The sequence below is a fragment of the Natator depressus genome, chromosome 20 (genome assembly GCF_965152275.1).
Source record: "Natator depressus isolate rNatDep1 chromosome 20, rNatDep2.hap1, whole genome shotgun sequence".
Taxonomy (NCBI): Eukaryota; Metazoa; Chordata; order Testudines; family Cheloniidae; genus Natator; species Natator depressus.
Window position 1 is genome coordinate 13,962,697 of NC_134253.1, and position 25,035 is coordinate 13,987,731.

General features: G+C 52.5%; 1 protein-coding gene across 1 annotated transcript; it reads left to right on the forward strand.

Annotated features, from left to right (window-relative positions):
- Nucleotides 1-252: 252 nt before the first annotated feature.
- LOC141975286 (cAMP-dependent protein kinase catalytic subunit alpha-like) lies at nt 253-25,034 on the forward strand. The gene is made up of 6 exons (XM_074935582.1): nt 253-371; nt 22,097-22,223; nt 22,468-22,563; nt 22,680-22,802; nt 23,944-24,108; nt 24,909-25,034. Exons 1-6 carry the CDS (start codon nt 253-255, stop codon nt 25,032-25,034), a joined length of 756 nt encoding a protein of 251 aa, XP_074791683.1.
- Nucleotide 25,035: the final 1 nt, after the last annotated feature.

Here is a 25,035-nt window from a genome sequence, read left to right on the forward strand (position 1 = left end):
ATCCTTCATGATGTTCGCCAGCCTCTAGCCAAGGAACTTATAAGCACTTTTGTGAATGAACTCCACCCCCCAGCACAATCCTCAGCCCCAGTTTACAGAGCTGGAAAATGACTTGACTGAACTCACACAGTCAGTCAGGCCTCCTGAGCGCTCCTGGCTTATCCAAAGCAATGTCAAGATGCCGCGTTACCTCACTGGGCGCAGGAGCAGGTCCCACAATAACCCTGACCAAATGCCAGCGTGGTTAAGGGTATGCCACCTCCTCTGAAGTCCACCTCCCAGTGTGTTGGATCCTTCACTCTTCTGCACCGGAATGTGCCTGTTAAGGAGCTGCTGTCCCCACCCCAGAAGCAGCTGCATTTTGGTGCTGGGTGAGCAGTCCCCATGCAGCATTGCTGTGCGCTGTTGACCAGCTGTCCATGACCCACCCCATGAACGTGCTTAGGGATGAGCCAGCGTATGAAGGAGAGGGGGCAGGAAGGGATTTCAAGTCATGTCTTTGACCTTATCTCTTGGCATGAGGGTACAGTTACATGCCCGGGGACGGCCAGGCAGCAGGAGGCATTTGGCTTTCGTGGCATCCGCTGGAGCTTTTAACCACCCTGGCCCATGCTCCCTTGGGGGAGGGGCGAGTGTAACCTAGTGTGTGTTGTGTGTCCCTGACCCACAGACGCTGAGAGTCTGTTCCTGCCCCAGCTGCAGAGCCTGGCTGTGATGAAAAGTTGTAAAGACTCTGTCCTTTAGCTCCTCAGGTCCCTGGTTCAATCCTTGGTGTTGACCGAAACAGTGGTTGTCACAACCCCTTGGACTCCCTCTGGACCTGGCTAGCTTTGGTCTTGTGCTGGTCAACTGTAAGTTTCTCAGGGCTAAGCCAGCTACTGGGAGCCTACGGGTGGGTCTTTGCTCCAGAGTTAGCCAGGCTGATCAGCTCCCCGGTAGCCTAGTCTGGGTCTGAGCAGCCACCCTGCAAAGCCGTTTGAGTAACTGTATCCTCACTGGCTCTGCACTTGTTCTGACGGAAAATCCCAGGGCTCTTTGTGCTGAGACGCTCAGATTCTTTCCCTGGCCATCGCAGGAGAAGTTGTCTGCCATGAGGAAGAATTGTGGGAAGGCCTTGGGGGACTGTCAGCACACGAGGGTTTAGCCTCTGCAGAGTGGGTGGGTTCCAGCCCGAGTAAAAGCAGAGCCTAACCCCTACCGTGCCCCCAGCTAGGCCGGCTGGCCCCTGGGCTCCATCTCCCACCCCCACTTGGCCGGCTAGCCCCTCCCAATTGGGGTCAGAGGTGTTTGTGTGTGGAGAGTAGTGGGGTTACGTCAGGTATGCCTTCCATGCTGCTCCAGGCCAGAATTTAGGGGAGACCCCTAGTGGTGATACCATGTAGTGCCGGCTTGGCAGTTGCAAGCCAGAGAGATGTCCGGGGTGACTCTGTCAAATAGCTGGATAAAGGATCCCTGTTGAGTATCTCTGCTTTGTGGGGTGCCCTATAGAGGGGCATGATCTAGTGAATTAGAGCAGGAAAGGGGTGGGGGGCTTAGAGATAAGACTCCTGGGTTCTATTCCCAACACGAGGCAGGGAGGGGTGGTGTATTGCTTAGCGAATGTGTGGAGAACCAGGACTCCTGGGTTCTGTTCCCCTTTTGCCACTGTTTTGCCATGGGACCCTCAGCAAGATTCCTTCCCTTCTACATGCAGATGTAGGGGGTGGGGCTCTGTGGGGGTAGGTCTGGATGCAGGGGGTCTCCATCCCTGCTGAAGGCAGCACAGAAGTGAGGGTGTCAATCAGCAGGGCTCAGACTTGGGCTTCAGCCCTGGGATCAGGTTACAGGTCCCCCCACCCCCTGCCTGGGCCTGAAGCCCTTGGGTTTTGACTTTGGCCCCTTCTGGCCCAGGGGAGCTAGGGCTTGGGCGGGCTCAGGCTTCGGTTCTCCCTCTTGGGGTCGCGTAGTAATTTTTGCTGTCAGAAGGGGGTCCTGGTGCAATGAAGTTTGAGAACCCCTGTTATAGCAAGTTCTTATCTTTCTCTTTTATCGTTTGCCATCCTAATGCCATGTGGGAAGTAGTTTTGTTTTGCTGTATAGGGTGGCTTGCTGCATCAGGGCCTCTAGTGGTGGAGCACATACGGGCTCTGGCTGGGAGTTCAGATGTGGCTCCCGCCTTTCCTTTTTAGAGGCATAGGGCTGGCTATGCTGGCTACACCCACCAGCCTGTGCAGAAAGGCATCAGGCCTAATTCAGGCCCCTTTGGATTTTGTATTGGTACTGGTGGTGCTAGCACTCCTTCAGCCCTTGCATTTGAGGAATAAGTTTTTGGCTCTTTCAGCTGTGCTGGTGGGTACACGAGAGGGAGGAAGGGCTTTTTATATCCTCTGTTTCCATTGCACACCCACACAGCCAGTCATGGGGCCTGATTTTCCCACCCTTCTCTAACCCAGCAGTGAGTATGTGTGTTACAGGTCCTACTTTACTGAGCCACAGAGCATATGAGCTGTGACAGGCCCCAGCTACAGAGCCTTGTTTCTTTAGCTTAAGCTCTAGCATCTTGTGCTCTTAACTCTGGAGGTCCCCAAGATGGTGGCCATCATACTTACATGGAATTATCTTGCTACATGAGCACTACTCATGAAATAAAGTACTAAGTGATGTAAATGAGCGTGGCAGAATCAGGCCTCTAATTATTAACAGCTTCGGGATTAAAATAATTTAAGTATTGTCAAATATCTGTTCTGATAACTCTGTTCAGGAAGACTCTGCCAGCCTCTGTTAGGTAGGGCTCACTTTCCTACTACAGGAATCCATATGGTTTTCAAAATGGAGTTTTGCATGATAGGTCCGATTTCCCACTCTTTTAGTTCTCCTGGAAGTTGTAAACAAGTTCCACTCAGAACCAGTTTTCCTAAGGGGTTTCCCAGAAGGGCTTCCCGCCTTTTCTAAGGGGTTTCCCAGAAGGGCTTCCCGCCTTTTCTAAGGGGTTTCCTGGGCAAGCCTATAAAAGGCTGCCCTGGACACAGCCTCGGGGCTGTCCATCTGAGTGGCAGCCAGGGACGGTCACGGGTCACAGGTCTTACCTGCAGCCTCATCTGTAAAGAGAAGAGAGAGAAGGAGAAGAAACAACACTGACTGTCAGAGAGACACATGTTTATCTTCAACTTATTGCCTCGAACCAGTGGTTGAGGCAAGGGTGGGGAATAACTATTTAATTTAACATGCAATTGCTTTGGAAGATATCCATGTAGCAATAGCTTTACTGATACCTGCAGTGGTACAGTGGTTGTCACAACCCCTTGGACTCCCTCTGGACCTGGCTAGCTTTGGTCTTGTGCTGGTCAATTGCAAGTTTCTCAGGGCTAAGCCAGCTCCTGGGAGCCTACGGGTGGGTCTTTGCTCCAGAGTCAGCCAGGCTGATCAGCTCCCTGGTAGCCTAGTCTGGGTCTGAGCAGCCACCCTGCAAAGCCATTTGAGTAACTGTGTCCTCACTGGCTCTGCACTTGTTCTGACGGAAAATCCCAGGGCTCTTTGTGCTGAGACGCTCAGATTCTTTCCCTGGCCATCGCAGGAGAAGTTGTCTGCCATGAGGAAGAATTGTGGGAAGGCCTTGGGGGACTGTCAGCACACGAGGGTTTAGCCTCTGCAGAGTGGGTGGGTTCCAGCCCGAGTAAAAGCAGAGCCTAACCCCTACCGTGCCCCCAGCTAGGCCGGCTGGCCTCTGGGCTCCATCTCCCACCCCCACTTGGCCGGCTAGCCCCTCCCAACTGGGGTCAGAGGTGTTTGTGTGTGGAGAGTAGCGGGTTTAGGTCAGGTATGCCTTCCATGCTGCTCCAGGCCAGAATTTAGGGGAGACCCCTAGTGGTGATACCATGTAGTGCCGGCTTGGCAGTGGCAAGCCAGAGAGATCTCCGGGGTGTCTCTGTCAAATAGCTGGATAAAGGATCCCTGTTTAGTATCTCTGCTTTGTGGGGTGCCCTACAGAGGGGCATGATCTAGTGAATTAGAACAGGAAAGGGGCGGGGGGCTTAGAGATAAGACTCCTGGGTTCTATTCTCAGCACGAGGCAGGGAGGGGTGGTGTATTGCTTAGCGAATGTGTGGAGAACCAGGACTCCTGGGTTCTGTTCCCCTTTTGCCACTGTTCTGCCATGGGACCTTCAGCAAGGTTCCTTCCCTTTTCTCTGCCTCAGTTTTCCCACCTGTAAACTGGGGTTGATTGTATGCCATGGGTGTTCTGCTTTGAGATCCTCAGGGTGGGAGGATAAAGAAGGGCTTTCTTAGGTCATCGTGGGATAAAGAGATACAGTGAGGTGGGTGAAGTCGGGGGGGGGAGGAGCTGGGGGATGCTCTCTTCCTCCTCCAGTAGTGGATCAGGGTAGTGTCCAGATGCCCCAAGGGATTATGGGTGATGGGGTATTGACTAAGAACCCAGTTAGACCAGTGCGGGTGGGGTGGGGAAGCTGCAGTTGTTATTTATAAATGGACCCCTGGAGCATCGCTGTGTGAATGTTGTCTCTCTTTATTTGCACCGCCACCATGTGATCGGCTCTGTCCCTGTCCTCCCCACCCCCTCCCTGGATGTGCATCCTCACGCCCAGAGCTCAGAACCCATGGAAGGGCTGGTAGCAGGTGCTGCTTTCCGGAACCAGCTGCCCCACATACCGGGGCGGTGAAGGGACACTTCGGGGCGTTGCCCTTGCCTTGTTGCTGTCTCCATCCCCAGGCAAGTGGGATTGGCAGCGCTGGCAGATCCACCTCTAGTGGCAAACAGGAACCCAGGATTCCGGGGCAAGGCTGACCTTGGGGGCGGATACTGCTGTATCCAGGGGCAATAGGCGCTAACGGGCACAGACCCCCTGCACCAAGGGAGCTTGAAGGCACCTGTCACCGGAGGATCCGGACACCGCGATGGGGCCCTCCAGCCTGGCATAAACCCGGCCCCTCCGATGCAGCCGAAGGAGTGGTGGTGCCATAGACACACCTGGAGCTGCACTGGGCCCTGTGCTGGCTCGGGCCTCTCCTCGGCTCGCCGGAGAAGCCAGGGTCGAAGCAGAGGTTGTGTTTGCTCCTGCTGCCTGGGACAAAGTCCCCCATGAGGCGCCAGGCCAGACCTCCCTCTCTGCATGCCATGACCTCCTAACCGCAGCCGGCGGCCTCCGTGGGTCACAGCATGGATGGTAAAGGGGGCTTTTGGGGAGGGGATCCCAGGCAGGGTGTGTGGTCATTTCCCTTCCCTTAGTATCCCTGATGGCTTGAAGTGCCAGGGTCTGTCCCTTCCTTCCTCTCTGCAAAGGGGAGCTGATGACTCACGGCAGGCACACGGTGATCCTGCCTCCACTCCCCCACAGCTCTGCCGTGCCCCCTTCCTCCCAACCCACTGCTCCCCCTGCTATTCTGGGCCCGGGGCCTCTCCCCACCAGAGACCAGCGGCTTGTGCTAGGCTTCGCACTGGCTCTGTGACCTGAGCTGCAGTTAAACCCATGTCTCTTAAAGGCAGGAGGTGAATTCTGCTGTCACCCAGATTTTTCCTGCCCTCCTGGGTTGTGGCTTGGGGGAAATCCCAAGGCACAAGCCAGTTCTGGTCAATGGTCAGCTCGTTTGAGATCTGCTTAACCCATCTGTGAGTTTAACCCTCTGAGACCCGAAGCTCACCTCTACCTGCATCTGGTTACATTATGGTAGCTCTTGAGCCCTGACTGAGCTCAGGGCCCCATTGTGCAGGGCGCTGTACATACTTCCAGTCAGAGACAGTCCCTAGCCCAAAGAATGCAGAGTCTAAATAGACCTGAGTGGGGAGGGGAATCAGAGGCCTGGAGCGAGGCAGTGACTTGCCCAAGGTTAGAACCCTAGCTGCTAGGCTGCGCTGCTTCTCTAATCCAGTTTCTACTAGCAGTCTTGGCTGTGATCTTGCCATTGTGATCTCTTTGGGGCAGGGAGCGTGGCTTCTGTTTGTACAGCACCTAGCTCAATGCGGCCGGGCCTGCTGGGGGCCTGTCGGTGCCATCGAATCATAGGCTTGACATCATTGTAACCAATCCCCATGGGAGGTGAAAACCTGGCAGCTCGTTGCGCCCAGCGGCCATCCAGCAGGAGGATGTCAGGGTTCAGGGCTCCGTATCCCTGGCTCCCACAGCCACCTGGCCTGTCCGCCCCGATCACTGTAGTGAAGGTCTCAGTACTCAGCTCTCTTCCCCAGCCCGAGCGAGAGGCAGGACGGTCGTGCACTGGCCCCTGCAATCGTTAGCAGGGTGCTGGGTGTAACGCAGACCACGTGCGCCAGACCGGGTTGTAATGTAGATCTTCATTAGATCCTTCGCATCAGGAGCCAGGCCCTGGATCGCTTACGCTCCAGCCCCATCACCTGCCCCCTTGGGCCTCCTTCCCCACTGGGCTCATTAAAGGAAATAAAACAGTTTTTTTGGAATCTGCTTGGTGCTCACCAGAGAGAGACAGTGAGTCCTTAGTGGCAGGGAAGCTCTGGGTTTAACCCTTCAGCCACCAGCACTGGAGCGATGGGGAGGGGGTGGATTCTCCTCGGTTCTGCCCAGGTGAGATGCAGTTCACACTGTGGGAGATCGGGATCTGGAGCAGCTGGGGGCATGAGATGGGCGGGATGTAGCTGGAATCAGAATAAGGCCTGGGGCTGCACTAGTGACGGTTCTTTCCTGTGGTGCTTGCAGCTTGCCCCGCCCCTCCCCCCATCCTGGTCAGGCGTCATCCCAGTGGAAACCCTCCCGTGGCCAGAAATGGCATCCAATGCAGAAAGTGGGGCTGAGGCAGGTTGCTAACGTGCATCTAGTGGCCTGGGGGAACAGGCCTCAAAGGGCTTAAAATCTAAATCCATGATGGCAGGTGATGATGCTTGGCTAAGAGGGAGGATGGAGGGGAGTGAAACAAGCCCATGGGGGAACTGTCAGCACGTTTGTGCCTATCGGACAATCATCACTCGGGCACGCAAGGGCGGAATCTGTGTGGGTGTTAACCCCAGTGCCATTCTCCCTCCCTGAGTTTTTGCCTGTAGTTTCAGGATCTCTTTGCTGTTGTACAGTGTCCTGAAACAGCTGCCCTGTTTCACCCCAGAGGTGGCTGCATTTTGGTGGCGGATGAAATGATCCTTTTAGTGACCACTTAGTATTGGCTGCTGTGGAAGCTTTGCCTTCAGGAGTCCTGACTCCCTGTCAGTTACACTCCAAATGGCAGGGGGAATGAGCCTGCTTTTAAATTCTGGCTGCGTTCCAAGGTGACCAGTCCCTGTAAACCTCTAATCTGCTCTTCACCATTCATGCCCTTTGTGCCTCTGGGGCGTGGTGAAATTCGATTAGTCAATTTCACTTTGTTTCTGATTTCTCCTGTGTTGATTTGCAGAGGCTGGGGGCCCAACACTGGTTTTGGAGGAGGAGACTTTAAAGTTTTGTCAAACCAGCCCCCCTCCCCCAAATAGGGGGAAAGTTGTGTGACGTTTTGTAACCCTGGCCTTGTGCAACTTAATTGTTTTTCTTACGCACCTGGCCCTGATCCTGCAACGGGATTTCAGAAACAAGCCTAATCTGTCCTCTCTAGGTTCTTATTCTGCTCTTATCACCCCAGTATCTGAATGCCTTCCAGTCGTGCATTAAATGATGTGACTTCACATCTGTCATGTGGCTTGTTCTCTCATCTTCTCCCTTGAAGGAGAAGTGAGGGCAGTGGAGTGTCTTGTCATTTTTGAGGTTCTGGTAGGTCAAAGAAACGCGTCTGGATTTGGGATGGTCCCTGGTTCATGTGGCAGGTAGTTCCACAGTCTACAACCAGACCCTGAGGAAACTCTGTCTCCTGCACAGCTGAACTTCACCGTGGTGGTAGGTGCCATTGTACCAATGAAGTAGAGTTGTCAGCCATTATCTTTCTGTCAAAGACGCTCATTTAGATCCCCCTTGGCGCAGGCCATGGAGGCCTTGAAGATGGGGACTGAGAACTTGAACTTGGTTTGAAAGGCAGAGGCTCTAAGGTGAAGCATGAGGTTGGAAGCTGCTACCCACAAGCTGGCGTGCATTAGGTTTCTGTAATCACAAATGTTGGGCCTAAAACTTGTCATGTCTCTTTAAGAGCAGTCTGCCCTCTGATTAGGAGACTCAGCTCTCTTCCAGATAACTCTGATCTCTCCTAATTACAGGTCCCTAGAGCCCTGGTGCTGGGCCCTGCTGGGCTTTGAATCAGGCTCTGATTTCCCTTCAGCAGAGAATGGCTTTGTTAACCAGATCTGTGGTCCTAAGTGGTCTGACCTTGTGCATTTTCCTTTCTGTGTATCGGGGTTGATCCCTGTCCCAGGTATTCGAATAATACCTCGTGCTGCTGCATTGGATACAAGAGAACTGGGTGCATTGTGATAAGCAAGAGTGCAGTCTAGCGGTCAGAGTAAGGAATGGGAGTTGGTATTCCTGGCTCTGGGATGGAGAGTGGGATCCAGTGGTTAGAGCAGGGGACTGAGAATCAGAACTCCTGGGTTCTATTCCCAGCTCTGGGAGAGGAGTGGAGTCTAGCGGTTGGGGGTGGGGAGCTGAGAGTCAGGACTCTTGGTGCTCTTTTCAATTCTTCCACTTCCTGTGCAACAGTGGGCAAGGTCATGTCTCCCTGCCTCAGTTTCCCTTCCCATAAAAAAGGGAATAGTACCTACTTCCTGGAAGGATTAAGGAGGTTGAGGTTTTGCTCAGTTTGTTGAAAGGTGGTACAAAAGATTAGCGGTATGAAAACATCTCCATTAGCCAGCTATCCTCTGGTGTTTATCCTGGCGCAGGTCAGTGTGTTAATCTATTGTGTAATTAGAGACAGTCAATTAGTTTCATATGCCAGATTCGTGCCATCTGACAAAACTGACATGAATAGAAATGCGTTAATGGGTCTTTAAAGGGGCTCTCTCAGCTGAAAGGCCACTGAGCTGGAAAGGAATGGCTACAAAACCTTGGGGTTATTAGAACAAGAGGATTCTAAAAATCCAGGTTGCCATTTACTATTTATGAGTTACCATCAATGGCATGCAGGCTCCTAAAGCCTATAAGCCCTTTGGAAAATGTTACCCTGTTCCCACTATTGCTTTTGCATAGAAGTTGCTCAGATACTAGGGAGCTGGGCACCCGTATAAAACCCTCAGATAGGTAAGTCTGTCTGCTAAGCAAAGGAAATCTCACTAGTATCAATTTCACTCCTGCTTATAGTCATTTTCACTCTAGGCTCTCTGAGCTGCAAGAGGGGTGGGGGACCCTTCGTCTGTTTCAAGTGGGACTTAGTTCAAAAATAATTGGAATATTTCAGGATTTGTTTTTAGCCAGCTGTCAAGGTTCCTCCCCCACTCTGAACTCTAGGGTACAGATGTGGGGACCTGCATGAAAAACCTCCTAAGCTTATCTTTACCAGCTTAGGTCAAAACTTCCCCAAGGTACAAAATATTCCACCCTTTTGTCCTTGGATTGGCCGCTACCACCACCAAACAAATACTGGTTACTGGGGAAGAGCTGTTTGGACACGTCTTTCCCCCCAAAATACTTCCCAAAACCTTGCACCCCACTTCCTGGACAAGGTTTGGTAAAAAGCCTCACCAATTTGCCTAGGTGACTACAGACCCAGACCCTTGGATCTTAAGAACAATGAACAATCCTCCCAACACTTGCACCCTCCCTTTCCTGGGAAATGTTGGATAAAAAGCCTCACCAATTTGCATAGGTGACCACAGACCCAAACCCCTGGATCTGAGAACAATGAAAAAGCATTCAGTTTTCTTACAAGAAGACTTTTAATAAAAATAGAAGTAATTAGAAATAAGAAATCCCCCCTGTAAAATCAGGATGGTAAATACCTTACAGGGTAATTAGATTCAAAACATAGAGAACCCCTCTAGGCAAAAACCTTAAGTTACAAAAAAGATACACAGACAGAAATAGTTATTCTATTCAGCACAATTCTTTTCTCAGCCATTTAAAGAAATCATAATCTAACACATACCTAGCTAGATTACTTACTAAAAGTTCTAAGGCTTCATTCCTGGTCTATCTCCGGCAAAGACAAAATGTAGACAGAAACACAAAACCTTTGTTTCTCTCCCTCCTCCCAGCTTTTGAAAGTATCTTGTCTCCTCATTGGTCATTTTGGTCAGGTGCCAGCGAGGTTACCTTTAGCTTCTTAACCCTTTACAGGTGAGAGGAGATTTCCTCTGGCCAGGAGGGATTTTAAAGGGGTTTACCCTTCCCTTTCTATTTATGACACGCCCCCCAAATCTCAGCTAGGGTGAAACACTGGCTGGGATTTCTTCCTGGAGCTCTAGGAAAACAGAGTTAATAAGACACATGCATCTCTAAATATACTACCAAGTACATAAAGACTAACAATATTTTCCACATCTCAAGGACGATTTTAACCAGTTGATTCTGGGAAACTTTCACGTGAGAGTGCATCAGCCACTTTGTTAGAAGCTCCTGAGATGTGTTGGATGTCGAAATCAAAATCTTGGAGAGCTAAACTCCACCGAAGAAGTTTTTTGTTAGTTTCTTTGACGGTGTGAAGCCACTTCAGTGCAGCATGGTCGGTTTGCAGGTGGAAACGCCGTCCCCAAACATATGGGCGTAGCTTTTCCAGAGCGTAGACAATGGCGTAACATTCTTTTTCAGTGATTGACCAGTTGCTTTCCCTCTCAGACAGTTTTTTGCTGAGAAACACTACAGGGTGGAATTCTTGATCAGGTCCTTTCTGCATTAAAACTGCTCCCACACCACGCTCGGACGCATCTGTGGTTACTAGGAACGGTTTGTCAAAGTCTGGGGCCCTTAGTACAGGGTCAGACATGAGTGTCGCTTTAAGCTTGTTAAAGGCCTTCTGACACTTTTCGGTCCACTGCACAGCATTTGGCTGTTTCTTTTTGGTTAGGTCTGTCAGTGGGGCGGCGATTTGGCTGTAGTGCGGTACAAATCGTCTGTAATAACCGGCCAAGCCTAAAAAGGATTGAACCTGTTTCTTTGACTTTGGGACAGGCCACTTTTGGATAGCATCCACTTTGGCCTGTAGGGGGCTGATAGTTCCTTGACCCACCTGGTGTCCAAGGTAAGTCACTCTGTTTAGGCCTATTTGACACTTCTTAGCCTTAACAGTTAGTCCTGCCTCCCTTATGCGCTCAAGGACTTTTTGTAGATGTTCCAGGTGGTCTGCCCAGGAATCCGAAAATATGGCCACATCGTCAAGGTAGGCGACTGCATATTCTCCTAATCCCGCTAGGAGACCATCTACAAGTCTTTGGAAGGTGGCGGGTGCATTTCGCAGCCCGAAAGGGAGTACATTAAATTCATACAGCCCGAGATGTGTGGTGAAGGCTGACCTTTCCTTGGCAGATTCATCTAGCGGTACCTGCCAGTACCCCTTGGTTAAGTCCAAGGTAGAGATGAACTGGGCCCATCCCAGTTTCTCTAATAGTTCATCTGTGCGTGGCATTGGATAGTTGTCTGGGCGAGTTACAGCATTTAGCTTACGGTAGTCCACGCAAAAACGTATTTCCCCATCTGGTTTGGGAACTAGAACCACTGGAGATGCCCATGCACTTTCAGAGGGGCGGATTACACCCATCTGTAACATATCCTGGATCTCCCGTTCTATAGCAGTTTTAGCTTGAGGAGACACTCGGTAAGGTTGGACTCTAATTGGGCGAGCATTACCTGTGTCAATGGAGTGGTATGCCCGTTCAGTCAGTCCTGGGGTGGCTGAGAACGTTGGCGCGTAGCTAGTGCACAGCTCCTGGATCTGCTGTCGCTGCATACGCCCAAGGGTCATGGAGAGGTTCACCTCTTCCACACCACCAGCACATTTCCCTTCGTAGTAGACACCTTCAGGCCACTCAGCGTCGTCTCCTCCCTGGGCTGTAAACTGACAAACCTTTAATTCTCTGGAATAAAAGGGCTTTAGAGAATTAATATGGTACACCTTAGGCTTTCGGTTGAAGGTGGGGAATGCTATGAGATAATTAACAGCTCCCAGGCGCTCCTGGACCGTGAATGGCCCTTCCCACGATGCTTCCATTTTATGGGCCTGGAGCGCCTTTAAGACCATGACCTGGTCCCCTACTTTGAAGGAACGCTCTCTGGCATGTTTATCGTACCAGGCTTTTTGCTCTTTTTGAGCATCCTGTAAGTTTTCTTTAGCAAGGGCTAAAGAGGTTCGGAGGGTGTTTTGTAGGTTGGTTACAAAGTCCAGAATGTTAGTTCCTGGAGAAGGTGTAAATCCCTCCCATTGCTGCTTCACCAACTGCAATGGCCCCTTAACCTCACGGCCATATACAAGTTCAAATGGGGAAAACCCTAAACTGGGGTGTGGTACAGCTCTGTAGGCAAAGAGCAACTGCTGCAACACTAGGTCCCAATCATTGGAGTGCTCATTTACGAATTTACGTATCATGGCCCCCAAAGTTCCATTAAACTTCTCCACCATGCCATTTGTTTGATGGTGGTAAGGAGTGGCAACCAAGTGATTTACCCCATGAGCTTCCCAAAGGTTTTTCATAGTTCCTGCCAGGAAATTAGTCCCTGCATCTGTGAGGATGTCGGAGGGCCAACCTACCCTGGCAAAAATGTCTGCTAGTGCCTGGCACACACTTTTAGCCCTGGTGTTGCTTAGAGCTACTGCTTCCGGCCATCGGGTGGCAAAATCCATGAAAGTCAGTATGTACTGCTTTCCTCTGGGTGTCTTTTTCGGAAAAGGACCCAGAATATCCACAGCTACTCGCTGAAATGGAACTTCAATGATGGGGAGTGGCTGGAGAGGGGCTTTGACCTGGTCTTGGGGTTTTCCCACTCTTTGGCACACCTCACAAGACTGGACATAGGTAGAAACATCCTTGCCCATCCCCTCCCAGTGGAATGACCCCCCCAAACGGTCTTTGGTCCTGTTCACCCCAGCATGGCCACTAGGGTGATCATGGGCTAAGCTCAAGAGCTTGGCCCGGTATTTAGTTGGAACTACCAACTGTCTCTGAGGATGCCAGTCTTCCTGGTGTCCACCAGAAAGAGTTTCCTTGTATAAAAGTCCTCTTTCTACAACAAACCTGGATCGATTAGAAGAGCTGAGAGGCGGTGGGTTGCTCCGTGCCGCCGTCCAAGCTCTCTGGAGGCTTTCATCTGCTTCCTGTTCGGTCTGGAACTGTTCCCTTGATGCTGGAGACATCAGTTCCTCATTGGATTGTGGACCTAGGCTTGGTCCCTCTGGAAGCGATATAGGGGATGGAGCTGTTTCTGTTGACTGTGAACCGCTCTCCGCTGGTGCACTATGTTGGGGTTCAGGCTCCGGCTGAGCCTCTTGTGTCGGGTTATCGGCTGCTGCCAGTTCAGGGTCGGTGGGGCCCTCTGGTGTTGAGGTTGCAAGTACTGGATTCAGTGCTGGCAATGGGTCTGGTGTTGGTTGTTCGGCTGGTTCCGGTTCTGGGACTGGTTCCGTCTGGGTCTCTGGGACTGGATCCACTACTGCTGTTGCAGACATTGGTCTGGGGTCCGGGTCCATCACCTCTGACCGGGTCCTGATAGAAGTTTCCGGAACAGAGCTAGGCCTCACGGCTTGTTTAGCCTGGCTGCGGGTGACCGTTCCCACCCTCTTGGCCTGCTTCACATGATTGGCCAAGTCTTCCCCCAACAGCATGGGGATGGGATAATCATCATAGACTGCAAAAGTCCACGTTCCTGACCAGCCCTTGTACTGGACAGGCAACTTGGCTGTAGGCAAATCGAAAGAGTTGGACTTGAAGGGTTGAATTGTCACTTGGATCTCTGGGTTGATTAACTTGGGGTCCACTAAGGAAGCATGGATAGCTGACACTTGTGCTCCGGTGTCCCTCCACGCGGTGACCTTCTTCCCGCCCACACTCACAGTTTCCCTCCGCTCCAAGGGTATCTGGGAGGTATCTGGGCCTGTGGACCTCTGGTGCGATTCCGGTGCAATGAACTGTAATCTGTTGGGGTTCTTGGGGCAGTTGGCCTTTACATGCCCCAGCTCGTTACATTTAAAACATCGTCCAGCTGACGGGTCACTGGGGCGAGGAGGGTTGCTGGAGAACGGGGTGGTGGGACGATAAGGGGTCTGGAGGGTTCTTTGGGAGGTAGGTGGGGCTTTGGGCGGCCCCCGGTAATAGGGTGTGGTCTGGGGTTGTCCCTTCTGGTCTCCGCTCCAACTGCGACCAGTTTTCTTCTTCTCTGCCACCTCCACCCATCTGGCTCCAATCTCTCCTGCCTCGATTACAGTTTTGGGCTTCCCATCTAGGATGTATCTTTCTATTTCCTCAGGAACACCCTCTAAGAATTGTTCCATTTGCATTAGGAAGGGCAAATTTACTGGAGATTCAACACTTGCTCCGGATATCCAGGCATCCCAATGTTTCACAATGTGGTAGGCATGTCGGGTAAATGACACGTCTGGTTTCCACCTTAGGGCTCTGAACCTCCGACGAGACTGCTCGGGTGTTATCCCCATTCTGACTCTCGCCTTGGATTTAAACAGTTCATACTTGTTCATGTGTTCTTTAGGCATTTCAGCTGCCACCTCAGCTAAGGGTCCACTGAGCTGCGGCCTCAGCTCTACCATGTATTGGTCAGTAGAGATGTTGTACCCAAGGCAGGCCCTTTCGAAGTTTTCTAAGAAGGCCTCAGTATCATCACCTGCCTTGTAGGTGGGGAACTTTCTGGGATGGGGAGTGGTACCTGGAGAAGGATTGCTAGGGTTTGTTGGTATATTCTGCTGAGCCTTTACCTTCTCCATCTCCAGTGCATGCTTCCTCTCTTTTTCCTTCTCCTCCTCCACATGCTTCCTCTCTTTTTCCTTCTCCTCCTCCACATGCTTCCTTGCCTCCATTTCCCTCCTGTGGGCAGCCTCCTGTACCTCCTTTTCCAGCCGCATGAGTTCTATCTGTCTTTCATGTTCCTTTTGTTTTTCCTCAGCCTGAAATCTGGCTAATTCCATCTTTTGTTGTGCTGTGGATTCTGTCATCCTAACCTCTCTGTTTTTAACTAACTTTACACCCGAGGTTTAGAAATAAACAAACAAAACTTGGCTGTAAAATTTTGCTGTGCTGGAATAGAATACCTATTCTCTGATAGTGATTGTCAGCCTACAGAAAAAGACAATTCCCTTGTCTCTGCTCTGGGCTCAAATCAAAGCAAAAACTTCCAACTACTTTGAAACCTGTTTACCCAGCCCAAAGAAAAAGCAAATGGGTAGAACACACACCCCCTATTTACTTTTAGGAAAAAAAAAACCTCTGGGTTGGAAGACTGTGAATTTCCCTGCAGGAGTTAAGTACCCTGCCTCCAGGCAAAGAAAACCTGCAATTCACAAAGATAATCCCCTTTTGTCTCTGCTTGGCCACAAAGCAGAGAAAAAACAAGCTGCTTTCAGTTCCAGCTGCTTTTTGGACTTCCTTTCCAAAGGAAAAAAAAAAATTTCCTTTTTAAAATCTGTATTTCTAGTTCAAAAAAGTCTCAACTGGATCTCAAAATGATTTCAGGTTAATCCCACCGCTATGCCACCATGTCAAGGTTCCTCCCCCACTCTGAACTCTAGGGTACAGATGTGGGGACCTGCATGAAAAACCTCCTAAGCTTATCTTTACCAGCTTAGGTCAAAACTTCCCCAAGGTACAAAATATTCCACCCTTTTGTCCTTGGATTGGCCGCTACCACCACCAAACAAATACTGGTTACTGGGGAAGAGCTGTTTGGACACGTCTTTCCCCCCAAAATACTTCCCAAAACCTTGCACCCCACTTCCTGGACAAGGTTTGGTAAAAAGCCTCACCAATTTGCCTAGGTGACTACAGACCCAGACCCTTGGATCTTAAGAACAATGAACAATCCTCCCAACACTTGCACCCTCCCTTTCCTGGGAAATGTTGGATAAAAAGCCTCACCAATTTGCATAGGTGACCACAGACCCAAACCCCTGGATCTGAGAACAATGAAAAAGCATTCAGTTTTCTTACAAGAAGACTTTTAATAAAAATAGAAGTAATTAGAAATAAGAAATCCCCCCTGTAAAATCAGGATGGTAAATACCTTACAGGGTAATTAGATTCAAAACATAGAGAACCCCTCTAGGCAAAAACCTTAAGTTACAAAAAAGATACACAGACAGAAATAGTTATTCTATTCAGCACAATTCTTTTCTCAGCCATTTAAAGAAATCATAATCTAACACATACCTAGCTAGATTACTTACTAAAAGTTCTAAGGCTTCATTCCTGGTCTATCTCCGGCAAAGACAAAATGTAGACAGAAACACAAAACCTTTGTTTCTCTCCCTCCTCCCAGCTTTTGAAAGTATCTTGTCTCCTCATTGGTCATTTTGGTCAGGTGCCAGCGAGGTTACCTTTAGCTTCTTAACCCTTTACAGGTGAGAGGAGATTTCCTCTGGCCAGGAGGGATTTTAAAGGGGTTTACCCTTCCCTTTCTATTTATGACACCAGCATTGGCGGGTTTAACCAAAACTTAAATTTTTGGAGGCCAAATTTGAATTGGCTGCGCATTAAATGGTTTTTTAATTACAGTAGCCCCCAGAGATATTGATTGCAACCGAGGACTCCTTGTGTCTGGGTTCTGTACAGACCTGAAATGAGCCAGTGTCTGCCCCAAAGAGCTTACAATGGAACTCCCAGAGCTTGCAATTGATTGTACAGGGGGTATCCCCTTGGAAATCAATGGGGCTTAGTGCTGGGGTCTGTCCATACACCCAATTGCGGGATTGGAGCCTCAGTTAACCCTTCGTCCTGCCACAGTGCCGAGAACCTGCAGGATGGCTTCTTAGCCCTGCTGGCGAAGGAGTGAAACTGACCAGTGTAGAGGCACTGTGTACGTTCCTATCCTGCCCTCACTACCATAGTGTTTGGTCACTTTTCAGTCCGTGCCATAAGCAAGGTGACTCCCATCTGTCCCCTGCGGTTCATTCTTTCACCAGGGGGAGAGAGCTGTGTGTGCAGTGGAGGTGCTGGTTTTGGTAGGGTCTTTTTATATATGCCTGTGCTGTGGTGTTTTTATAGTGGAGAAGGCTGATCAGAGGAGGGCACATAGAACTAGGAGGAAGAGGTGGGGAAGTTTGAGATGATCCCTAGATCCTGTGGCAATCAGTTCCAGCGTCGTGGATGGGCTCTCAAAGAAGCTCTGTCTCTCTCACAGAGGAGCTTCACCTGGGTGGTAGAAAGTGCTGTGGGACTGGAGGAGTGGGGCTGTCAGCCACAATCTCCATCCCAGAGCTTTCGGCTCCAGGGGTCCCTGACCCAGGCCCACGGCCTTGAAGAGAAAGAACGAGACTCTGAGATGAGACAGGCCCAAAAAGGGAAGAAATTATTGGTGTTGGGCCAAGTGAATTAGAGGCTGGTGATGCAGAGAAGATTCCTCCATCACTGTCTGGGGCTGCCCCCAGTTTATGTAACTGATTAGCAGAGCCTCACAAGTCTTCCTAGACCTCCAGAAGAAGGCAGAATGGCTGATCTCCCCTCCCAAGGCATTGATCTGGTGTGGATGATGCCAGGGAAGAACAGTGGGGGGAGGGGTATTGCAGGTCAGGGCAACTGCACCTGTATTTGCCCCTCATGATCCAGCCAGGGGCAAATACAGGTGCAGTCTCTCCTGCGTCTCTCTCCTTCCTGCCTAGGGGATTTCCAGGCTGCACAGCTCCCTGCCTACACTGTGAGTTCCCCAGCAAGCCAGACTGCCTGAACCGGCCTGCTTGTCCCTCCTTCCTCAGAGGCTACAAACAGCCCAGTCTCCACGGGTATAAGGTACCACACAGCTGTTAGCAAGCACATTGATTCTTAAGGTAAAAGCATTGTAGGGAAAACCCTCTTAAAAACCAGCAAAGAACCAACACGCCTGCTAATAAGCTTTCCAAAGATCACCCCGCTTCCAGCCAGGTAACTCACAGGCAGTGGGTTTCTCCTCGGGGAGCGGCTTCCAGCGGCTGAGATTTTGCACAACCAGAGGCGTTACATTTGCATACCCCTCCCCTTAGAGATTTCCTGGGAAACATACTTAACTTTAAAAGGCCCCATAGTTTCAGATGGTCCCTCAAAGCCCATATCCCTTCCCTGGGTTTCCATCGGAGACGTCACATACAGTCCCACAACAATACATAACCGCCTGCCTTTGTAATACAATGAACTCCTAAGCTACTTAAACGTAGTTCTGTAAGGTACGGCTAGGATAGTGCAGGAAATTGTCTTCTCTGTCCCATGTCCATGCAAGGATCCCTCTTCCCCGCCCCCTTGGGGCTGGGATCGATGGTGGGAGACAGTGGCTGGTGAGCCAAGCCTGTTTCTATAAATAATCCGGAGAGAGTAGGAGACAAAGTGAAAGTAGGTCAGACAGACTGAGCGTATGGGGAAGCGGATGTGAATTTAATCCCCCTCTGTGGAGCTCCACGGGAGATGGGCTGTGGGGACTAGAGGGTGAAGGGAGTGTGGGCGGGGGTAGTTAGCCAACAAATAGCTGATCCCCAGAACCCTTTCAGGGCTGCCCTGCCCTGTCCTGTGGGATCAGGGGAATCCCCGTAATCTTGGTCTCCTTCCCTCCAGCAGTGAATCAGTCACATCTGTAGGATGTTGTTCTGCTTTGCTGGTGCATTTCAGGCCCTCGCCTGGCCTATTTCTCAGCCCTTTCTTTAGGGCAGGGATGACAGGACTAGAGCTCGGTGATGCCGGGTTTCCACAGAAGTGTTGCTATTTAGCGATTAAAGTGGGGGGCTCCTGGGGTTCTGTCCCCAGCTCTGGGAAGGGAGTGGGTTGTAGTGGAGAGAGAGGGGCGGCAGGGAGTTGACTCCTGGGTTGTGCATCTGTGACCCCAAGAACTGCAGCACCCAGATCTGGATCTAGGCTTTTAGCTTGTCCCCTCCCTGGTGTCTGAGCACCAATGATCCCTGGGGGAGGCAGTTAACTTTATACACCTCCGGTGTGGGGGAGACTTGCCTGTGATGGTGGGGGCAGGGGTGAGCTCTGGGTTCAAAGCCACCCCCTGCTGCTGCTCTGTGCTTGGCCTCGCTGCTGCAGCCATTCAAATCCCGTGGGCATCTCTTGCACTGTTAGGAGCTGTGGGACTTGTCCCTGCTGGGAGCAGCAGGAAGCAGCGAAGATAAAAGGGGATCTCGGTACCAAATATCCCTCCAGATGCTGCAGATTGCTCCAACCCCCATCCCGCTTCCTCCCTCCCATGGTTCTGGGATCTGGCAGCAAGGACAGGGAGCCCGGCTGGCGAAGGAAGGATCACCTGGCTGGATGCCAGAGAGCGGGACACTTGGCTGGTCCCAGGCTGCTGCTGTGGAGGCTGTGGCAGGTTGTTTTAACCCCTTTGTGGGCAAAGCCCAACTGGGGTTTGCGACTTTCATGGCTGCCTTCTGCAGCTCTGTGTGTGTGCACGGAGCACCCCCTTGTGGGCTGTTGGTGTCATTGATCTGTGATGCCTGAATGGTTGAGAGAAGGCTACACACAGGCCTCTGCCCTTTGAGCTAAGGGGGAGTCTCCTTCCCCTTCACCCCCCTTTGCTGGCAGCAGTAGTAGATCCCGTATCCTCCCATTAGGGCAACTTGATCCATGCATCTTAACATCCTTTGACTGGAGGGTTGTACGAGTGCCTCCTTGTGAGGTGCAAGTTCTGTGTTGAGGGGCGTGGAACAGGCACCCCAAGTGGCATGTTCAGCGGGGGGATAGAGGCACAAGTGCATCCCCTTGGTGCTGGGGGCTGCATTAGCCCTCCCTGGCGGGGCTGTTTGGTGTGTCCGGGGGCATGGGGGTGGGGATGTTGCGGGAGCACCCCCACATGGACCTCTCTCTAGCCAATCCCACCTGAGCCGCCCTTTATAGCCAATGAGGCACCACCATCCCGCTGATATGCTTAAAATCCCCGTCCCCTTTGTGACTGTGTGCCTCTTCGCTGAGTGGGGCGGGGCCTGAAAAGGGAGCTCTGTCCACCAAGCTGGGTGCCCCCCCTCCTGACTCCTCACGCTGCTCCCTCTCTCTTTCCCTTACAGTGGAGGACTTCTTAGCCAAAGCCAAAGAAGACTTCCTTAAGAAATGGGAGAGCCCCTCTCAGGTACTGTGCCCCCAACCCAGATCACACCCCCCGCAATCAAGGCCTTTGCAGCCCCAGGCTGATTACTCCACAGTCACCCCCTAGATCTCTTTCCCCATCACTGAGCCACCTTGCCACACAGCCTCCTCTGATGGTCTGGGGGCTGTTTTTGCTCCTGGGGGGCGGGGCTGAGTGGACCGTGTTGCTCTCCCGCCCGTCCCCCCAGTCTGCCCTCTGGTAACTGGAGGGCCAAGAACTCTGTAGGTTCAACTCCACTCTGCTGAGGGAGGGGAACACTAACAATGTGGGACTCCTCCTGATCCAGCCTGTATCCCCCATCCTCCTTCCGAGGCTCCAGTGTGGTTGTCCAGCCCAGCCCAGCCCCAGATTGGCTCCCAGGGGGGTTGTGCTAACAGGGACCCTGTTCAAAGGGCCTCCATTTGCTGCCTATGCTTGAGCGCAGTGCCCCAGTGCCCTGGGTCTGTCCCCACTGGAAATCCCGCCTGGGGTGGTTGTGGGTAATTCCTGAGCTGCTGGTTCCTCTGCAGCACTGTCACTTTGCTAGTCCTCCCGCACACCCTGTGTCATTAACGCCATGGCACAGATGGAGAAACTGAGGCCCAGAGGGGAAAGGGACTTGGTCATGGGTATAGGAAGTTGGTGGCAGAACTAGGAAGAGATCTTTTGACTCCTAGTCTCCTGCCCTCTGACCACTACACTTCACTCCCTCTCCTCACAGACCGAGGGCTGGAACCCAGGAGTCCTGACTCCCAGCCCCGCCCCCGCCTCTAACCCACCAGCCCCACTGAATGGAGCTGGGCGGGTCGCCTGTCTGCAACTGGAGTTTGGTTCTGCCCAAGGAGCAGGGAATCCCTTGTCAGTGTCTCCTTAAAAATGTAGTGGTTTCCTTTGGCGCCCTCTGGTGATGAAATGTGACATGTACTTCATATGGATGTTCTCAAGAACAACCCCAGTGCGGGGCTAGCGGGTGCTGTGCTGCAGGGAGTGGCGGGCTTAGTAGGGGGCGCTCTCCCGTCACAGTCAGTGATGACCCTGGGGGGGCTGCCGTTGTGGTGAGCTATAAAAACCGAAGCTCTGACCAGGGGCGGCTCTACCAATTTTGCTGCCCCAAGCAGTCGCTGCTGAATTGCCGCCACCAGAACAGCAGCAGAGCTGCCACCAACTTGCCGCTGTGGGACGCGGACTGCCACCCCATTCTGAATGCCGCCCCAAGCACCTGCCATTCACTCCTTGTGGGGAGGGGGGAGAATCACTCTGTGCCTCCGTTTCCGCAGCTGTAAATTTGGGATTTAGTTCAGTAGAGAACTAGACCTTTTATCCACTAGCAGCATCTGCAGCGACGCTGGCTTTGATCCTCATGCTGCAGGGCGTGACCTGATCCCCAGCTGGGCTGGTCAGGAAGGGATTCCCCATGGGGAGAGCTGCTGAGATCTTCTGCCAGCATGAGCCACAGTCAGTGGCAGGGATGCCAGGGCCAGATGGGGCCAGCTGGATGGAGCTGGAGGTCCATGGGGGTGTGTGTTGGGGGGAGGGGGGAGATGCTGGTCTGGGAGGGGTTTGCCAGGCTGGGTGGACTCAGGGGTCTAGCAATGGTGGGTGCGATGTGTGGGCTAGGGCAGATGGGGTCACCAGGCCCGGAAGGGTTGGGGCATCTTGTCTGGGGTTGCCTGGGTAGATGGAGTCAGGGATCTATAAGGAAGGTGAAGCAGCCGCGTAGCCAGGTGGAGGGAACAAGGGGAGCGATCACCCAGCGGCGCTCCAGCGGCCGGCCTCGCTCGCACCGGGTGTCTGCAGCCGCCCTGAAGCTCCCGCCGCCGAGGTGCCGCCGAAGACCCGCAGCAGGTGGCGCTTTCTTTTTTTATCGCCAAGACATTCAAAAGGCGCCACTTGTGCTCAGTGGGGGAGGGGCCGCTCCCCCGTCCCCCCCCCCAGCTATGCCACTGAGGTGAAGATGGGGGCGGCAGGGGGCCGAGGGTGCTGGGCTGGCTGAGAGGGGGCGGATCTGGCCCGGGATGCCCACGTTCTCCTCCCACCTCATTGCAGTGAACCTCACGCCCAGTTCTACGCTGCGCAGATCGTCCTGACCTTTGAGTATCTGCACTCGCTGGATCTCATCTACCGAAACCTGAAGACAGAGAATCTCCTGATAGACCAGCAGGGCTACATCTTGGTGATGCCCCTCCCCCACTCCTTCCCATCCCCATCCCCATCCCAGCGCTGGCTCCTGGCTCCCTGCCGTGATCTCCTGCCTGTCTAAGTCTCTCTCTGCTGCCATCCCCTTCCCAAAGCCAAGACACCCCCAGAAATGTAACACGGCCAGAATACATCAATCTTCTGCTCCCCCCCCATTCCCCTCCTGCTGTCACAGCCTCCAGGCTGATCCAGCTTCTCCCCTCTCTGTGTTTTGGCTCCAGGTGACGGATTTTGGTTTTGCCAAGTGGGTGAAAGACCGAACCTGGACTCTGTGTGGGACCTCAGAATACCTGGCCCACGAGATGATCCTCAGCAAGGTGAGCTGGGGAGGGCCTGTCCGCTGCCTGATCTCTAGCTGATCCCTGGCCACCAGGTGGTTCCTCCCGCCCCCCAAATGTTCAGTACATGACCCCAGCCTGCTTTCCCCGGGCAGGGTTATCACAAGGCTGTGGACTGGTGGACTCTGGGCATCTTCATCTACGAGATGGTGGCTGGTTACTCCCCATTCTTCGTGGACCAGACCACGCAGCTCTACGAGAAGATGGTCTCTGGCAAGGTATTTGGGCTGTGGGAGGGGACACTTGTGTGATTTTGTGGGGGGCAGGATTTCGCCAGCAAAAGGGATGTGCCAAGTCTCAGCGACTGATCAGAGAGATGCTTACACGCACCACACACATGTTCATGCCCTCCCATGCTCCCCCAATCCCCAACACGTGGGCATCCTCCCTGTCATGTACCCCATTCCCCCTGCACCCCAACACATAGACCCTCCCTTGCCACATACTCCTGTTCTCCAACATATGGACATCCTCCCCATTATGTCCCCCACTCCTACGCCCCACACATGGGCCCTCCCTTGCTGTGTACCCTACTTCTCCAATACATGGACTCCATTCCCCACCCCACAACCACTGGGCTCCCTGTAACTCTTCTGGGGACTCCTGGAACAGGTGCTTTTGGTTTTCTTATACACTGTCGTGAATTGCAAAACTCTCCACAACTCTGCTACGTTGCAAGACTAAACATTCCTTAAACACATCAGTCACCTCCAGGCACTGGTAGAGCACTCATCACCATAGTAACCAAGAGCCCATAATATTCCTCTGCCCACCCCAGCGCCTTCTCGCCAAGGATCTCAAAGCACTCGTGTCGGACACGGTCAGCTTTAAACCTAGTGGGGTTTTAAAAAAGCAAAGTTGTGTGGCCTAGTGGGAACTCAACAGACCTGGGTTCTGTTCGCGGTTCTTCTACCAGCCTGCTGAGTGACCTTGAGCAAGTCACGTCTCCCTGTGCCTCAGTTTCCCCTTATGTAAAATGAGGATAGTGATGCGGCAGCCCTGTGGAGGAAAAATGCTCCATAAGAGCTGGGGGGCTGCTGCTAATTAACCATTTCAGCTCCTGTGTCAGTCCTCAGTAGCCTGAGGACTAACTTCTTGTCCACTCATTGTCCTGGAGTGTTTTTAAAGGGCTTGTTCTTTATTATTAGGTGTATTACAATAGTGCCTACAAGTCCCAGTCATGGGTCAGGACCCCATTGTGCTATAGGGCTGTACATTACTATGTGTATTATGGTAGTGCCTAGGTGCCCCAGGTGTAACCCAGGACCCCCCCTGCACTAGGGGCTGTACATTACTAGGTGTATCTATGAATCTAGCCACTAGGGCAGGGCAGACCTCTGTCTCTCCTCCCCACCCCAGTTCCGGCTCCCGTCTTACTTCAGCTTTGACCTGAGGGACCTTCTCGAGAACCTGCTGCAGGTGGACCTCACCAAACGCTTTGGCAACCTCAAGAACGGGGTCAACGACATCAAGAACCACAGGTGGTTTGCTACCACCGACTGGATCGCCATCTACCAGAGGAAGGTAGGAGGGCGGCAGCAGGCAGAGGAGAGCCTGGGTAACTCCCACCTGGTGCAGCCTCCGTCAGCAGGAATTGAACCTGGGATCATCAGTGCCCAGGCCTGTAAGAGCGCATTGGTTACTGGGACTCTGAAGCAGGGTGTTGTGGCTGGGTCCAACCACTAGGGGGAGATATGCTCACCCAGCATTGGTTTAAAGTCGGGAGCCCTCAGTCACCTGTTTGTAACATGGTGGCAAAAGCAAGGTCCTGTCCCCACCCCCTGAGGATAACAGCCTCCTTCTGCTGCTGCCAATGGCGTTATTCCTCCATGTCTGGTGGGAGAGGGCTGGGCTGAAGGTCCTGATTAAAACCCTCCTGATGATGCAAGTGGGGGCTCTTACGGGTATCCAAGGGGCTCGTGACCCCTGCCCTTTCCTGATTGCAAAGTGAGAGGAGGAGGTTCTGGCTAGATAAAAGAGGGCTTGAGGAGGTACTGATCCGCATCCCTCACCTGGTTGCTAAGGGGCCCGATCCTGTATCCCTTGAGGGTCCTGGGGGCCCTCATCTTGGGCTGTTAAGGAGGGTGCTGGGGGTCCTGATCCTGGGCTCCTAAGAGGGGTCATGGGCTCCCCCTTCTGTGATTGCAAAGTGTGCGGGTTTCTGGCTGTATAGTAGGTGGGGAGGCGGGGCTGATCCTTGCCTGCCTTGTTGCAAAGTTGGGGCCTGACCGTTCGCCCCTAGCAGACCCAGGAGTGGCAGGGGATGGGTAATACAAAAGTTGATCCCTCACTTCGTCCCCAACCTCCCCCCACTCCCTTTGCAGGTGGAAGCTCCCTTTATACCAAAGTGCAACGGCCCCGGAGACACGAGTAACTTCAACGACTGTGAGGAAGAGGTGATCCGGGTCTCCAGCACTGAGACGTGCGCCGAGGAGTTTGCTGACTTCTAGG

Excerpts from the sequence above, each read along its gene's own strand:
- LOC141975286 (XM_074935582.1), top strand. The coding sequence starts at position 253 with ATGCCACCTCCTCTGAAGTCCACCTCCCAGTGTGTTGGATCCTTCACT. Across the intron at positions 22,224-22,467 it reads ACCAGCAGGGCTACATCTTG|GTGACGGATTTTGGTTTTGC; the intron begins GTGATGCCCCTC and ends TTTTGGCTCCAG. Across the intron at positions 22,564-22,679 it reads ACGAGATGATCCTCAGCAAG|GGTTATCACAAGGCTGTGGA; the intron begins GTGAGCTGGGGA and ends TTCCCCGGGCAG.